The 18,654-nt window shown below is 44.4% G+C and overlaps 2 protein-coding genes across 5 annotated transcripts in view; one reads left to right on the top strand and one right to left on the bottom strand.

Annotated features, from left to right (window-relative positions):
* The window catches only part of cemip (cell migration inducing hyaluronidase 1), a 166,337-nt gene that overhangs the window by 3,768 nt on the left and 143,915 nt on the right, over positions 1-18,654 (top strand). The window lies entirely within an intron of this gene.
* On the bottom strand, positions 7,832-8,902 carry LOC147058870 (uncharacterized). Its single transcript, XM_085908022.1, has 2 exons — positions 8,796-8,902; positions 7,832-8,724 (listed from the first exon to the last, which is right to left on the bottom strand). The coding sequence occupies exons 1-2, from the start codon at positions 8,813-8,815 to the stop codon at positions 8,151-8,153; spliced, it is 594 nt and encodes a 197-aa protein (XP_085764148.1). The 5' UTR covers positions 8,816-8,902; the 3' UTR covers positions 7,832-8,150.

Below are 18,654 nucleotides of genomic sequence, written 5' to 3'. Positions count from 1 at the left end.
TTGTGTAAGTACTGTAAATGTGTTCACAGTGTTCTCTTCCACAAACTAAGAAAAGACTTGCAAGTAACCCCGTAAGCGAGCAAGGAAATACTTTTTCTAGAATCCCTTCCTACTCACTTCTCACTTTGAAACTTTCTCATCAAAGCAATATAAAGAACATGACTTTTGGCAGCTACAAAGCCCTAATTTTCCAGTGTAGGTTGTAGTTTCCACTCGCGCAAACACACATAGAATGAGAAGTCCTAGCAGAGAGTTGGCATGAGGGATGAGGGCAGACAGCCAAATCCCCATAGTTTACTTGAGAAAACCATCAACTCTTACAGAAAATATATATTTCCTCTGGTCAGGCCTGTGATGCCCTGCATTCTAAATATGAAGAATTGCCAAGATCAAGATGACCGTTCCAATCGCTCAGTCAAGACCACCGATTACCGGCGCTAACGACCATGCAATAACCCTCTCTAATTTTAAAAGCGTGTCCCTTGAAAGGCTTACGCAATTGGTTAGTGCAGCTAAACAAACAACATGTTTACTCGACCCGCTTCCCGCCAAACTATTTAAATAATTATTTCAAATTTTAGGACTGTCCGTCTTAAATATAATTAATCAGTCTGTCTCATCTTGGTATAGTGCCAAAAGCCTTTAAAACCGCTATCATTAAACCGCTACTTAAGCGACCAAATCTTGACCCGGACTGTCTCAGTAATTATAGCCCGGTTTCAAATCTCCAATTCATATCAAAACTTCTTGAAAAAGTAGTAGCGCAGCAGCTAATTTATTACATGGTTGCCAATAATCGATTTGAATCTTTTCAGTCTGGTTTTAGAGCTAATCATTCCACCGAGACAGCACTTGTTACAGTGGTTCTAACACTTCATCGGTAATGTTATTACTCGATCTTAATGCTGTCTTCGACACTGTAGACTTCGATATTTTATTAGAGCGCCTTAAAAGCTGTGTTGGTATTTCAGGGTCAGCACTACGCTGGTTTTATTCCTATCTGACAGGACTCACCAAGTAGTCCATGGTAATGCGACCTCTAAGCTCTAGAACGTTACGTGCGGTGTCCCGCAGGGATCGGTACTCGGACCAATTCTATTTAACATTTATATGATTCCGCTTGGGGACATAATACATAAGTATAACATTAGTTTTCAATGTTACGCAGATGACACTCAATTATATATGCTGTTATCAATGACAAATGCGCGGGACTGTTGTAATCTTGAAGCGTGCCTTGCGGAGATCAAGCACTGGATTTCCTCCGTCTTAACCCAGATAAAACTGAGATGTTGATAATTGATCCAGCTCGCTATCACAACTTAATTAAGGAAACCACTATAACTATGGATAACTGTATTATCACTCAGTGATACAGTAACAAATCTTGGGGTAATATTTGACCAAACGCTCTCCTTTCAAAAGCATATTAAGAACATAACTAAAATTGCGTTTTTTCAACTCCGTAACATTGCTAAGATTCATCCGGTTCTCTCGACCGGTGATGCGGAAGCTATTATACCTGCGTTTATTATGTCGCGCCTGGACTACGTAACACATTATTCTCTGGTCTTCCTAAGTCCAGTCTCAAAAGTCTACAGTTAGTACAAAATGCTGCTGCAAGGCTGCTCTCACGGACAAGAAGATATAATCACATTACCCCAATATTAGCTAACTTACATTGGCTCCCGGTCCATTTAAGATGTGAATTCAAGGTTCTCCTATTAACCAATAAATCATTGCATGGCTTAACGCCTTCATATCTCGTTGACTTAGTTGTTCCTTACGTTCTATCTTGTAACCTCCGCTCGCAAAACGCTAGTCTTTCGGTGACCCAGAGGGCCAAAAAAATGTCTGCAGGGTCTAGAGCATTTTCTATTTGGGCTCCAGAGCTTTGGAATGCCCTACCAATGGATATTAGAACTGCTACCTCAGTAGAAACATTTAAGACACGTTTAAAGACACATTTTTATGATATGGCCTTTAATTAACCTGTGGTGGCCGATTCGGCTGGAGTTTGTGTTTTCGCTCCCTCCCCTTCAATAAGTGAAAGAGCTGTACTCATACATTCTTATAGACTAAGAACAGTAAAATCACTACAATCATCCATCCGTCCGTCCGTCCGTCCGTCCGTCCATCCATCCATCCATCCATCCATCCATCCATCCACTACACCGCTTGTCCCAATGAGGGTCGCGGGCGTGCTGGAGCCAGAACCCAGAACCCGTTGCCAGCCAATCGCAGGGCACAGAGATGATCAACCATTCACACTCGCACCCACACCTAAGGGCAATTCGGAGTGCTCAATCGGCCGACCGAGCATGTTTTTGGAATGTGGGAGGAAACCGGAGTGCCCGGAGAAAACACACGCCGGCACGGGGAGAACATGCAAACTCCACACAGGAAGGGCCGGAGGTGGAATCAATCCCGCCTCACCACAACCAGTTCAACATATAAAGTAAATTAATATTTGTCCAAGATTGTTACAAGTACCATCATTGTTTTACCCCACTCCAATCTCCTAAAAATATTTACTTTAAGATGTGATGATTCATGCATAATAACCCCTGCCTTTTCTTGTCAGAAAAAGATGGCTTCCAAACAGAGTCAAAATATTTTGAGGATGGTGGAATAGATAGTGACAGCATAGAAATAATCGCTGTTATGTCTCCTCATCCACTTTCCCACAAAGTTGACAGGTGAAAACACTGCTGGCAATTTCTTCGCAGAGAAGTCAAATGTGAAGCCGCTGCAGGGTCTTTTTGAAACACGCCAAGAAAGCCTCGGAAGTGATTAGTAGATTTTAAACAGAATTACGGTAGGCACTGTGCTGTCAAAAGAGATAATGAAGCATGTCAGTGCACTGAGAAAAGAGCAGCTCTCCCCAAGAACCCCCACACCGCTGTGCTAACCTGTGAAACCAGTGTGAATAATGACAGAGCATGCTCGCATTCATTTGTTGGTGATCTTGCTTGCTCATTGACCTATACTTGCCGAGGCATGTGTTTGGACAAGCAAACATTGGTATCCATGACTAAAAAGGGAAGTACGTGTGTGTGCTTGCTGTTCGTGATAATAATGAGCAATTGCAATTAACCTAACATGCCAGAAAATTTGTTTCCCATAAGTTCATCTCAAAGATACAACCGAGAAAGAACTGAGAATCTTGTTTGTCCACTGACAGGTGTATTTTTATTTTTGAAGATCACTAGTCCAATGCCTTGTTTAACACTCAACATTACTTGTCAATTATTGTATTTTTTTATTTTAAAGCATAAGTCTCAGTGATCCAATAAAAAATAAATGAATAATATACTTGATCATAGTATAGATGAGACTAATCACTCTTTGCTAACATCATACTGATACTGACCCAACTGTGGCATGGTCAGTCAAAGCCAATACAACTTACGCAACTAAAAATCAATATTTACCAAATATTGCCTACACTCATTTCACATACATTAACAAAACTGCGTTAAAGCATTGCTTCATAAAGTTTAATATTATAAAAACTAAACTAATCTTGGCTAATGGAAAATACGAGTATTTCACTGACTGGCTGCAAAGTGTGTGTGAACACAGAAATGACAACCTCCTGGCATAACAGAAGTCAATAATTTAGCATATCTCATAAGTTTCACAGTTTGGTCATTAAAAAAGCAAATATAAGAAACTAAAAGTGTGATTCAAAAGTGACTTCTGAATTGACTATCTTCTGAATGCTAGTATCGTAATGCTATTTATTTGTCATCGTTGGCATGAAATAATAGCAGGGAGGCTACTTTAAGATGAGAGACATAAAACTACACAGTAATATATCACACTGCTGTTATGCTTTCTTTTCTCCTCCTCCTTTTTTCTTTTGTTTTTACTGCAAGAAGGATAACTCCTCTTCATTTTGTTGGGAGACGTGAGGCTGCCGCCATGGTTATCATGTTTGTTTACTTAGGGGGCATTCGGACATTCACTCTGAACACACACTGGTTCAAGTTTGACAGCTTGAAAATTCAATTTGTTGCACGATTCTGCAGTTCGGATGGTGCGTGCACTCGTGGCTCCAACTGGGGTCATACCGAAGACTATAAAAATGGGACCCATTTCCTCCCTGCTTGGCACTCAGCATTAAGGGTGAAATGATTCCTGAGCGCGGCACCGCTGCTGCTCACTGCTGCCCTCTCCCCCAGGGGATGGATTAAAATCACACGGGGATGGGTTAAATGCAGAGGACAAATTTCACCGCACCATTGTGTGACAATCATTGGGACTTAACTTTTAACTTAACTGGCGACATGGTGTGCCGGTGCATTTAGGAGTACAAGATGGAACATAACACTGATGTATTCGGAAATCAAGGAAAGTAGTCCATGGGCATCAGTATGAATTTCCAAACATGCTCTTTGAATAAAGAGTGAAGAACATGCACTCTGAGTACCGTATTTTCGCTCTGGAGAATAAGTTGCACCAACCCTAAAATGCACAATAATCCATCCATCCATCCATCCATCCATCCATCCATCCATCCATCCATCCATCCATCCATCCATCCATCCATCCATCCATCCATCCATCCATCCATCCATCCATCCATCTTCTTCCGCTTATCCGGGGTCAGGTCGCGGGGGCAGCAGCTTTAGGAGGGACTCCCAGACCTCCCTCTCCCCAGCCACTTCATCCAGCTCATCCCGGGGGATCCCAAGGCGTTCCCAGGCCAGCCGAGAGACGTAGTCTCTCCAGCGCGTCCTGGGTCGTCCCCAGGGTCTCCTACCGGTGGGACATGCCCGGAACACCTCCCCAGGGAGGCGTCCAGGAGGCATCCTGATGAGATGCCCGAGCCACCTCATCTGGCTCCTCTCAACGTGGAGGAGCAGCTGCTCTACTCCGAGTCTCTCCCGGATGACCGAGCTTCTCACCCTATCTCTAAGGGAGAGCCCGGGCACCCTGCGGAGGAAACTCATTTCGTCCGCTTGTATCCTGGATCTCGTTCTTTCGGTCACGACCCATAGCTCGTGACCATAGGTGAGGGTAGGAGCGTAGATCGACCGGTAAATCGAGAGCTTTGCCATTTGGCTCAGCTCTCTCTTCACCACGACGGACCGCTACAGAGTCCGCATTACTGCCGACGCTGCACCGATCCGCCTGTCGATCTCGTGCTCCATCCTGCCCTGACTCGATACTTGAACTCCTCCACTTGGGGCAGGATCTCATCCCCGATCCGGAGAGGGCATTCCACCCTTTTCCGACCGAGGACCATGGACTCGGATTTGGAGGTGCTGACCCTCATCCCGACCGCTTCACACTCGGCTGCGAACCGCTCCAGTGAGAGCTGGAGATCACGGACTGAAGAAGCCAACAGCACCACATCATCTGCAAAAAGCAGTGATGCGATGCTGAGGTCCCCAAACCAGACCCTAACCCTAACCCTCAACGCCTCGGCTGCGCCTAGAAATTCTGTCCATAAAAATTATGAACAGAATCGGTGACAAAGGGCAGCCTTGGCGGAGTCCAACCCTCACTGGGAACGAATCCGACTTACTGCCGGAAATGCGGACCAAACTCTGGCATCGGTGATACAGGGACCACACCGCCCTTATCAGTTGGCCCGGCACCCCGTACTCCCGAACCACCCTCCAAAGAACCTCCCGAGGGACACGGTCGAACGCCTTCTCCAAGTCCACAAAACACATGGTGACTGGTTGGTCGAGGTCAGCAGCACACCATCTCCACTGTAAACAGTGTTGACCGTGCACTGCTTCCCCCTCCTGAGACGCCGGATGGTGGACCAGAATTTCCTCAAAGCCATCTGGAAGTCATTCTCCATGGCCTCGCCAAACTCCTCCCACGCCCGGTTTTTGCCTCAGCAACCGCCGAAGCCGCGTTCCGCTTGGCCATCCGGTACCTGTCAGCTGCCTCCGGAGTCCCGCAGGCCAAAACGGCCCTATAGTACTCCTTCTTCAGCTTGATGGCACCCCTTACCGCCGGTGTCCACCAGCAGGTTCGGGGATTGCCGCCACGACAGGCACCAACAACCTTACGGCCACAGCACCGGTCGGCTGCCTCAACAATGGAGGCGCGGAACATGGTCCACTCGGACTCAATGTCCCCCCCCCCCCTCCCCCGGGACGTGGGAAAAGCTCTGCCGGAGGTGGGAGTTGAAGCTCTTCCTGACAGGGGATTCTGCCAGACGTTCCCAGCAGACCCTCACAGAGCATTTGGGTCTGCCAGGTCGGACCGGCATCTGCCCCCATCATCGGAGCCAACCCACCACCAGGTGGTGATCAGTTGACAGCTCCGCCCCTCTCTTTACCCGAGTGTCCAAAACATGCGGCCGCAAATCCGATGACACGACTACAAGGTCGATCAACGAACTGCGGCCTAGGGTGTCCTGGTGCCAAGTGCACACATGGACACCCTTATGCTTGAACATGGTGTTCATTACAGAAAATCCGTGTCGAGCACAGAAGTCCAATAATAGAACACCGCTCGGGTTCAGATAGGGGGGGGCCGTTCCTCCCAATCACGCCCTTCCAGGTCTCACTGTCATTGCCCACGTGAGCATTGAAGTCACCCAGTAGAACGATGGAGTCCCCAGAAGGAGCGCTCTCCAGCACTTCCTCCAGGGACTCTAAGAAGGGTGGGTACTCTGAGCTGCCGTTCGGTGCATAGACACAAACAACAGTCAGGACCCGTCCCCCCACCCGAAGGCGGAGGGAGGCTACCCTCTCGCTCACCGGGGTGAACCCCAATGTGCAGGCGCCCTGCCGGGGGGCAATAAGTATGCCAACACCTGCTCGACGCCTCTCACCGTGGGCAACTCCAGAGTGGAAGAGAGTCCAGCCCCTCGCAAAAGGGCTTGTACCAGAGCCCAAAATTCATGTGGAGGCAAGTCCGACTATGTCTAGTCGGAACCTTTCTGCCTCAGACACCAGCTCGGGCTCCTTTCCAGCCAGAGAGGTGACATTCCATGTCCCTAGAGCCAGCCTCTGCAGCCGGGGATCGGACCGCCAAACCCCTCCACCACGATAAGGTGACGACTCACAGAGAGTACCTTAGGAGACAACCAATAAAAGAAAGACATTTATATGTCGCACCGAAGTATAAGTAGCATTTTGGGGGCCGATTTAAAATCCAACACCAACAACAGACATGTATTCTTGAAAGGCAATTTAAAATAAAAATAGAAAAATAGAACGGTATGCTAACGTTACATGAAGACAAACGAGGAACTAAGAATGTGCCTGATCTAACATATTAAGAGTTATTTAAATAACTATTGCATGAATAAAGTTTTATCGAACCATCCGTGTCACTCCAAATCATTAAATCAAAGGAAATCTTCATCCTCGGTGTCACTTATATACAACTCCGCAAACCCCGAAAGTAGAAGATGCTGCGCTTCCTCATCTATGTTGGTTACATCAGACTCATCATCAGTTGCAGTTCCAATTATTCCACAGGCCTAGAGCACCTTTTTACAGTTTAGTGTGAAAATAACATGTGAAATTATATATTGTGTTAATAATTTCACACAAAAATCGCTCCTTAATATAAGTCGCACCCCCGGCCAAACTATGAAAAAAACTGCGACTTGTAGTCCAGAAAACACGGTAATAGCGATTTTGACTTTAGCTAATTGTCATTACAACATTCAACTACCCACTGCCATTGTGTGGTGAATTCTTCCTCTAAGGGTGACCATGTGTGTTATATCTGCTCGTGATCTCCCATAGGGGGGCTTTTCTGGCTCGAGGCCCCCAAGCAATTTTCTAGTGTGCCGAATAGGATGCCACGCCTCTGAACAACACCGCCTTCTCTCAACTCATGGGTCAAAGTCAAAAGTCAAAGTCAAAGTCCGCTTTATTGTCAATTTCTTCACATGCCAGGCACACAAAGAGATCGAAATTACGATTCCCACCGTCCCACGGTGACTAGACAGTACACAACACTCACATCAAATAGCACAAACAGTAAAACCGAACAGACAAGAGCAACGAATAAGTAATAAGCAAATAACCCAAATAATAAACAATAAACAAATAAATAGACAAATAAGAGCAGCAAAATGGAGCAAGCGCGCCAATAGCAGACAGCCGGATCATAGCGCAAAAGAACAGGACGTCATGTAGCAGAGGGTGTAGGGGGGAGGGAATTCAGTATCCGGACAGCTTGGAGCACGAAGCTGTTCCTGAGTCTGGTGGTGCGGGAGCGCAGGCATCTGTATCTCTTCCTAGAGGGCAGAAGTACAAAGAGTGAGCGGGGTGACTTTCATCACACACAATCGCAGCCGCTTTGCGGGTGAGACGGGAGGCGTAAACTTCCTTCAGGGAGGGGAGTGGAGCCCCGATGATTTTACTCGCAGTGGTCACTATGCGCTGCAGGGCCTTCATGTTGTACTCAGAGCAGCCACCACCCCACACAGCGATGCAGCTGGAGAGGACGCTCTCAATGGTGCCACGGTAGAATGTGGTCATGACGGCGGGAGGAGCACTTGCCCGACTGAGTTTCCGCAGAAAGTACAGGCGGCGCTGAGCCTTCTTCGCCAGCGACGCAGTGTTGGTGGTCCAGGAGAGGTTCTCACTGATGTGCACCCCCAGGAATCTGGTGCTACTCACTCTCTCCACCACAGCTCCGTCGACGGTCAGCGGCAGGTGGTGGGCGTGACCCTTCCGGAAGTCAATGATAATCTCCTTGGTCTTGTTGATGTTCAGCAGAAGGTTGTTGTCCCTGCACCAAGCGGCCAAAAGGTCGACCTCCAATCTGTAGTGAGTCTCATCGCCACCGGTGATCAGACCCACCACAGTCGTGTCGTCGGCATATTTCAGCACGTGGTTGCTGCTGTAGGTCGCAGTGCAGTCATGCGTCAGCAGGGTGAAGAGCAGCGGACTGAGCACGCAGCCTTGAGGGGCCCCCGTGCTCAGCGTGATGCTGCCGGAGACACTGTCGCCCACACGCACTACTTGAGGCCTCTGACAGAGGAAGTCCAGTAGCCAGTTGCAAACGGAGGTACTGAGGCCCAGCTTGTCAAGTTTGCAAATGAGACGCTGTGGAACAATGGTGTTGAATGCAGAACGGAAGTACACAAACAGCAATCTCACATACGAGTCCCTGTTCTCCAGGTTGGTGAGGGCAGAGTGGAGGGCAGAGCAGATGGCATCCTCAGAGGACCGATTGGGTCGGAAGACAAACTGGAAGGGGTCCACGGTGGGGGGAAGAACAGATCTGACATGCGCCAAGACAAGCCTCTCAAAGCACTTCATGACGATGGGGGTCAGTGCCACAGGGCGGTAGTCATTGAAGCAGGAGGGAGCAGGATTTTTCGGCACAGGTATGATGGTGGCAGCCTTGAAGCAAGACGGGACGACGGCCTGCCGCAGGGAAATGTTAAAGATGTCCGTGAAGACATCCATCAGCTCCTCAGCGCAGTCCTTCAGCGCCCGTCCCGGGATGTTGTCCGGGCCCGCCGCCTTACGGGTGTTGATAGCAGCAAGCGTCCTCCTCACGCTAACGGCAGAGAGGCACAGAGGCTGCTCGTCCGGATGCTCTTCGTAGATTTCTCACCACTTCAACACTGTCATCCCAGATCCCGTGGTGAATTGAATTATTGGCACACTGCGCATTCTCATCTGCAGTATGAAAAGGCCTAAAGCAACCATTTTGAAACTGAGGGCACCTTCTGGGGTATTGATTAATGAGAAGAGCTTCAAGTTTGATAACCACTTCTCATATAATGTACTACTTCAAATTAACTTTAGGAACGATCTTCAACTGATCATGGTAATTCATTTCTCCCAATATTTAGGAAACACACGTCAACACTTAATTTTAAAAGAACTAGACAACCAGACTGAAACAAATCTTTGGTAAATGTTAGTGTGATGAAATGGTCCATCGGACGGAGTGAGGTTATTTGCCACTTGACTCAGATCGGAACAATTACATAAATATACGAAAACCCACTTTCATCCATCCTCAGTCCATCCTTTTTGACCTCGTCCCTTGTCTGCAAAATGGATATCTGCTTGGGAAGGACAGACAGAAAGTTTTGTCCCAAAAATGAAAAGCCCAGCTCAGCCACTTCTCATTTAGCTAATGCAGCATGATAAATGTAATAAATTATTTGTCACTGGTTGACTCACTTCAGAGAGTAGGGTGCAGGAACTTATCCTCTGTGACATCGGGCGAAAGACAGTCCACACTCTGAACTGGTCCCCAGCCAGTCACAGGGCACATATAGAGACAAACAGTCACACCCACATCCACACCATCACAGAGCGGTAATCGATCTCACAGTGCCTGCACACAAGTCAGGTTTTTGTTTTAAGTGCTCTAGAGATAAAGAGAGATGGAATTGGTGAAAACTCGGCTCAAGACTTATTGACTGGAAGAATACTATTTTTAGTCTAGGATGTAGAACTAAATGTCAGCTGCAGCCAAGCATATCTATATTTTCCTCATTTGCTCAAACTATGTTAGGTCACTGAATATGTGTATAAAGCCCAGAATTGTAATTTAACTCCCATAATAAGAGTCATAGTGTGGAGGAAAATATGAATAGTTAAATGTCAGAAATGTCCGTTTGTAACCAGTATGACATTGAGAGCTCTTGTGCCTTGTGAAACTTGGATTGGATTATTAAAAATAAGATCATTCTTTTGCCGTGGACAAAGATTCTGTTGCAGAAAATTTTTGAAGAGCAGACTGCTGAATAAACCTAATTATTATTATTAAAACAAATGACCACGGTTGGAAAAATTCATTTTTGTTGAGAGGCTAGCTGACCTAGGAGGTGAGGGTGTGACAAAAATCATCTGATGTTTTTATATGGACCTATAAGGCTATTTTTCATGAACAAGATTAAATCATACTGATAATAAAAATATCAAAGATGGTGAGAAACAGCTAAGGTATTAAGATGATCAGAAATTACAAATGTATATGATGTTTTACATCATTCCTTTTTCATAAAGCACATCATCATAAGGTCTGGAACTTCTATATCACTCCTGACATAATCTGTGCTCGTTGATTGACTATCGCTTCAATCAGTTCTATTTTGACTGTACTGGCAGATCAAATTGTTGAAATTTTCACGACACATAACGTACGTAATTTTCGGACTATAAGCCGCACTGGACTATAAACCGCGCCAGCTAAAATCCGGGGATATTTCAGTTTTTTTTTTCTTATATAAGCCGCACCGGACTATAAACCGCACAAGCGCACAAGTTATTTACAAAGAAAGACAGTACACAGAAAGCCTTTTAAATGTTTTAATAACATACTTTAACATGCCTTTTTAAATGCTGCCTAGTAGTTCAGTAGTACCGCAGCAACACAGAAGTGTGCATGCGAGTTATTTACAAAGAAAGACGGTATACCGAAAGCCTTTTAAAGTTTTAATAACATACCTTAACATTTCCTCCCATACACTGCCTGTGACGCGGCAGTAATACCGCAGCAACACAGAAGTAACACAGCACTAATAGGGCTGGATAAAAAAACATACCAGTAAAAGTCACTGAGATGCGGTAGTAACTCAGCAGCAACACAGTAGCACAGCACTAAAAGAGCTGGTTAAAAAAAATACCAGTAAAAGTCACTGAGAGCTGTCTTCATCTTCCTCCCGTGCAATGAAACCATCCAAGTCCTCCTCCTCAGTGTCCGATTGGAATAGCGTTAGATATCCTTCGCTACACACTTTCTCAGTCTCACTTTCGTCGTCCCTTCTATGCATTTTTTCTAGCGTTTTCCATGATGAGGGTCTGTTCATGCTAATTTTATTCATGCACGAAGCGCGAAGTTACATTAAACTAGTGAGCTACACGTATAGCTCCAGAGTAGACGTGACTGGGAAATGAAGAAAGAAAAGGGTGACGCCACACAATGTCATCAACAATGGGCCAAATCGACTGCCTTTCACTTAAAAGCCGTATAATATGCATTTCTTTTGTCCCCCATAATGACGGTTAGTGTGTCAAAGTTTCCTTTCAGTAATGTCCGTCTTGATCTCGTTCTGTCTCTTTGTGTGAATTATACGGCACTATTTGCCTGGCGGATGGACATGCGATCAACAGTGATCGTATCACATATCCCTTCGCCCAACAAAACACTGCCGTGCAACAGCGGTCCACAGCCTTTTTACGAGTGTATAAAAGTGATCAAGTCATGCTTTTACTTTAAAAGCGGTATAGTGTAATCCCTCGCTACATCGCGGTTCGTTTATTGCGCTTTCACTATATCGTGGATTTTTTTTCCAAATCAAAAAACTTTTCAAAATAATCCATCCATTTTCTGAACCGCTTTGTCCCCACGGGGGTTGCGGGCGTACTGGAGCCTATCCCAGCCGTCATCGGGCAGTAGGCGGGGGACACCCTGAACCGGTTGCCAGCCAATCGCAGGGCACACAGAGACGAACAACCATTCGCACTCATACCTAGGGACAATTTAGAGTCTTCAATCGGCATACAATCGGTGCGGTTTTCGGGATGTGGGAGGAAACCGGAGTGCCCGAAGAAAACCCACGTGGACACGGGGAGAACATGCAAACTCTACACAGGGAGGGCCGGAGGTGGAATCGAACCCGCACCCTCCTAACTGTGAGGCGGCCGTGCTACCCAGTACTCCACCGAGCCGCCTCAAATTCAAAATAAAACTTCTAATTTGGGGAATTATGGCACGAAAGTTGCCCACACGCCAGCAGAAGGTAGAGAGTGCACACACAATCTAATAGAAGATAGTTTACCTTCTGAATCAACCAAATTTCTTCATCTACTTTTTTAAGATTAAGAAAGTAATATTAGTATGCCTATAGTGTGCTAGTGGCATACTGGGGACGGTAGCAGCTATTTTCACTGGCAGAGTAATTGGTAGTTGGGATGAAACCGTTTTTGCTAAGATAAGTTGCTGTTGATTAAATATAGCAAACTTGCTAATGTAATGGTAGTGATGCAGTGCTGTGGAGCCACACCTGGACTTCAATCCTGCACTCACAACAGTTGGCTGACTGCTAAGGTAAAAGGCCCATACTCTCATTTGAGGCTTCCAAGGGGTAAGGTTTGTGTCTTGACAAAAACATCAAGACCCCAAGAACATTCTGAAACGTAAAACAGTTACCAACCTCTTGCAGAGATCTGCAGCAAATGTCATAAATTAGAGAAAGGTACGATAGTTTGTGTTAGGATTGATAGATTAGTTTGTGCTAAACTTGACTTGAAAATGCTTTTTTTCCCCAAAAGTAATTGTGAAATTGTATTTGTGGTAGTGGTGGGGGTTTCTAGTGGACAATGAGAAAGTGTCCTGTAAGTCTGAAGGGAATAGGCTTAAGATAAAATCACAGAATTTTTTTTTTGCAGCCTTAGATACAGATATAGATCATAACATTATATGACATGACTTTTTCATATTTGACTATTTGATACACACATAACCCCAGTTTGTCCAACACTTTCAACCAGGGAATATTTGGGCCATTTCTCCAGGAATGTTGGAGAGTTTAAAAGAGCTGGCTTCAACCTGACATTCTAACGGAAAGGACAGAGTGATCTGAGGACACAACGAGGAAACTTTCACTTCTTGAACTTGTTTTCACAAAGAACTTGCGTCGATTATGCAAAAGGTGTTGGTCAACATTGATCATTTACAATACTAAACATAGCTAGGGCTGATATAGGTATATTCCATTTTGTTTGTTTTTACAACATTGGCAAAAAACTACAACATACCTACACTAGATTTACTGTGTATGCACTTGTGCCTTTGCTGTTGGCATACAATGTACAGTCAGTATGTCTCAGTGAAGAAGCCAAATATAATTTGTGGCACCCTTCTGTGTCTGGTACTTTACTTTTATTTAGCTGTAACTCTGTCTTACCCCTGTTTTCCTGTGCATTTAATAAAACATTTATAAGATGAGCCAGTTGAGATGTTTTTTCCAAATGATAGATTGGTTTTATTCACCAACCACTAGACTGTTTAACAAGTGATAATCCATTTCTCTCAGTCAGTCCAGATATATTTGACCTGGATGCCAGGGCTAGTCTGGGGAATTGGTAGCTCGCAGCCTTCATAGCCATGATTGAAAGTGATGTCTTGGAATGTTCTCTGTGTCTTTGTTGTCTTCTTCCTGCATCTCTTTTACTCTTTCACATTTCTGTATCATTTGTTTCAGTTTGGAGGTCCTCTTACTCACATTACATTTTGTCACTTCGATTTTGTCAAAACAAAGTTACTACAATGATTATTTCTGCAACAAAATTAATTAATTAGGTTTCTTTCAATTTGCACTTAGTAGGGTTGCCCGTTTCCATATTTTTGTAGTGATTTGAGTTTAATTCCTTCCTTGACCACACTGATAATTAAACACTCCCACATGGCGCGGCGTGGCTCAGTGGTAGAGTATTCGCCTCTCAACTCTAAGGTTGTGGGATCGATCTTCAACACTGGTGACCACGTCGAAGTGTCCTTGAGCAAGACACTGAACCCCAATTTGCTCGTAGTGTGGGAGCTCCCAGCACCTTGCATGGCAGCAGCCTCCCATTGGTGTATGAATATGTGTGTGAATGTGAGGCATTGTAAAGCGCTTTTGGGCACCATGCGATGTAGATAGCGCTATATAAGTGCAGTCCATTTACCATGCCAAGTCATCTTTCTTCCTCAAAATGGCATTAATTGCTGTCAGCCCCCCACCCCTTAAACAGAAATGCAATTATTTCTAAATAGAAATGTAGTTTTCTACAATATTACAATTTATAAATACATACAATAATGACAAACATTCATTCGCATTCAAATCAATGCACATTTTGACAGTCTTTTGTGCGTGCTTTGGCCATGTGGCGGCAAATTCATACTTGTTATCTATGTTGCACTTAATCACCAGGATGGAGCAGCGAATCATTTTGCAGCGGGGCATGCCCTGCCTAGAATTCAAGTGCGACTCACGTGACACAACAGGGCATGTCCTGCCTACAACTATGAGATTTATGGACATGTAGTAATTCTTTGCAAAGGATAAAGCATACATTATATGACCGTGAATTAGGGGTCTACAACTCTCCAAAAGACGATTTGATACATTTCTCGATACATGGGGTCTGAATCAAAGGAAGTAATGATTTTAAAATGTAATGACTTAATTTGTTTTTTGTTTTTTTTCTTCAAATCAAACATAAGTGTCAAATTCAAAATCACATGATTTTTCTCTCAAAACCACATTCTTGCAGGCCACACAAAATTGTTTTGTCTAATTCTGCACATAATTGTGACCACTAAATGTCTTTTCTGTAAACTGTTTGAGACAATCTCTTACCTAATTCGAGTTCCACTGCTGTTATCAAAAATTGCTTTTTCTGCTGTCACAACAGTGACAGGATTGCCAAGTCACACAAGTCAAGTCAAGTCAAGTTTATTTGTATAGCCCTAAATCACAAGCAGTCTCAAAGGGCTTCACATAGACAATCAATTGACAATAATTCTCAAAGCATCCCCTGATCTTAGGCTCCCAAAAGGGCAAGGAAAAACTCAAAAAAACCCTACAAGGGGAAAAATGAGAAACCTTGAGAAGGGACCACAGATGGAAGGATCCCCCTTTCAGGATCACCAGATCTATGCAGTCAGAGAATATTAAGATTGGTCTCAGTGAACATATTTTATTCAAAACCAAAGTTGTTGCATTTTGCTGCTGTATGGAGAGGTGTGTCATACACTAGATTGTACAAAGTCAAAAGACAAGAGAATGTTTTGAATATCACAACTATGTGAAAGTGCCACAAGCAGTCACTAGAAAGTAAATTCGCATTGAGCTTGCTTTTCATATGAAATGACTCACAAGAATCCTCCATTATTGTCATTCTGTATTTTCAGACTTTTGAAAGTATTCTAATTGTATACAGTAACAGTATTACAAATAAGATTTGACTTAAAAAAAAAATGTCCTTTATCTTTAACTGTATAGTGTAGCTCGAAGGATAATTCCTATGCAAATAATGTATGTCTAAATCCATCCATCTATTTTCTGAACCGTTTAGTCCCCACGGGGGTCGCGGGTGTGCTGGAGCCTATCCCAGCCATCATCGGGCAGTAGGCGGGGGACACCCTGAACCGGTTGCCAGCCAATTGCAGAGACAAACAACCATTTGCACTCACACTCACACCTAGGGACAATTTGGAGTGCTCAATTGGCCTACCAAGCATGTTTTTGGGACGTGGGAGGAAACCGGAATGCCCGGAGAAAACCCACGCCGGCCCGGGGAGAACATGCAAACTCTACACTGGGAGGGCCGGAGGTGGAATCAAACTTGCACCCTCCTAACTGTGAGGCGGACGTGCTACCCAGTGCGCCACCGAGCCAAAAAATCAGGAAGGGAAATTGATTGTGTTGTGTTGAGTGACAGCATTTGTTTTTGCTCTGAGGAAGAGTGCATCACCCAGAGGATTACCTGCTGTGCCTGCGCACATTAATCTACTGTCGGCAGCATACGCCTTTGAATGGTGGCTGTACCACAAAATATGTCTCATGGGAAGCTGAGGTTGCTGCTTCCGGCTGTTTACACCACAAATCTCTGAAATGTCAACTGTCTCTGTTAAAAGAAAAAAAGCAGACAAAATGCTGTTTCATAACCTTAACCAGCTGAGTTGTGTATGATTTTTCAATACAAAAGTTGTAATTAAAATTAAAGATCGCATTGCCTCTTTAAGTACAACTTTGAATTAGACAAAACCACTTTATCTCTCACTTGCGCTACGTCTCTGCTGTATTTGATTTATTTTGACATTCGACATGTTTCTGTCCTTAAGACTTATTGAGCTCTATGCGAGTCACATTAAAGGCCAAGGGGGAACATTAAGGAGACAGGTTGAGGCGACTTCAGTAATTTACTGATGAAGTCACTGTAATGTAATGTCACCGCTTTCCAGTTATTTGCACAAGTAATTGTAACACAAGAAGTCAGGTGCTGATGTGTGGGAACAGCATTAAAAGGTTTTGAAATACAGAACGCTTGTCAGGTCAGGCACAAGACTGAAATACCGTAATTTTCGGACTATAAGTCGCGACTTATACTCAGTCGCGACTTATATGTGATTTTTTGCACAAATTTTAAAAATTCAAAAATCTGCGATGTAGTGAAACCGCGATAAACGAACCGCAATGTAGCAAGGGATGACTGTCATTTGAACTGCGGCGGTTGTTTACATAAAAGGCAAAGGATTCGATCACGGGATGACGAAGATGACGAAGGGCCCAACGTACTACCGGCATCATTAGCAGCTTTGTTTGTAAGTGACACGGAGGACGAAGAGTTTGAAGGATTTAATGATTTGGAATGACACAGAAGGTTTGAAAAACCGCGATGTAGCAAGGGATTACTGTCATTTGAACTGCAAGTGACGTTACCCGTGCCGCGCGGCGGTTGTTTACATAAAAGGCAAAGGATTCAATCACGGGATGACGAAGGGCCCCACGTACTACCGGCATCATAAATGGCTTTGTTTGTAAGTGACACGGAGGACAAAGAGTTTGAAGGCTTTAATGATTTGGAGTGACACAGAAGGTTTGAAAAACTATTATGGCTTTTACGCACGCCCGGTCCTTCTCGACGGGAGCTCTCTTTCACCTCCGTGGATGGAAGTTGGGGGCCGGCGCTCGGCCAGGTGGCTATGCGGGGACGGTGGATGGGGCTCGGACATGGCTTTTACGCATTTACGCTATTTATGGAGCTCTCTTCTACCTCCGTGGCTGGAAGTTCAGTAGTTGTTGACTCGTTGAACTCTTGTTTTGTTAAATAAAGAGCCGTTTACCAAACCCACGTCTTTCCTGGTACTTTGTTAATGCTAAAATATCATTAGATACTAGATCTCTGCAGCGCACGCGCGGCGTTGTTGACATAAAGAATGAGGAATTTGATCGATGGATTTAATGATTAGGAGTGACACAGATGGTTTGATAATATTGTTGTTATATAAACGCACGTCTTTCCTGGTACTTTGTTAAAGCTACAACATAGTTATATACTAGATCTCTGCAGCGCACGCACGGCGTTGTTGACATAAAGAACGAGGAATTTGATCAATGGATTTAATGATTTGGAGTGACACAGATGGTTATATAATATTGTTGTTATATAAACCCACGTCTTTCCTGGTACTTTAACGCTACAATATAGTTATATACTAGATCTCTGCAGCGCACGCGCGGCGTTGTTGCCATAAAGAATGAGGAATTTGATCGATGGATTTAATGATTTGGAGTGACACAGATGGTTTGATAATATTGTTGTTATATAAACCCACGTCTTTCCTGGTACTTTGTTAACGCTACAACATAGTTATATACTAGATCTCTGCAGCGCACGCGCGGCGTTGTTGACATAAAGAACAAGGAATTTGATCAATGGATTTAATGATTTGGAGTGACACAGATGGTTTGATAATATTGTTATATAAACCCACATCTTTCCTGGTACTTTGTTAACGCTACAATGTAGTTATATGCTAGATCTCTGCAGCGCACGCGCAACGTTGTTGACATAAAGAATGAGGAATTTGATCGATGGATTGAATGATTTGGAGTGACACAGATGGTTTGATAATATTGTTGTAATATGATAGTTATTTGAAAACTACTTTATATATCGTTAAATGGGTCTGTGGAATAAT

The sequence above is a fragment of the Syngnathus leptorhynchus genome, chromosome 3 (assembly GCF_054491065.1).
Source record: "Syngnathus leptorhynchus isolate UIUO chromosome 3, UIUO_Slep, whole genome shotgun sequence".
NCBI classification, from domain to species: domain Eukaryota; kingdom Metazoa; phylum Chordata; class Actinopteri; order Syngnathiformes; family Syngnathidae; genus Syngnathus; species Syngnathus leptorhynchus.
Note: the sequence above shows the minus strand (reverse complement) of the source record. Positions and strands in the feature narration are given on the sequence as shown.

Bases quoted from the DNA above. Each gene is read 5' to 3' on its own strand.
- LOC147058870 (XM_085908022.1), bottom strand. From the start codon at position 8,815: ATGCCGACGACACGACTGTG. The intron at 8,725-8,795 runs GTGGGTCTGATC...CGCTTGGTGCAG, and splicing joins ATGCCGACGACACGACTGTG to GGACAACAACCTTCTGCTGA.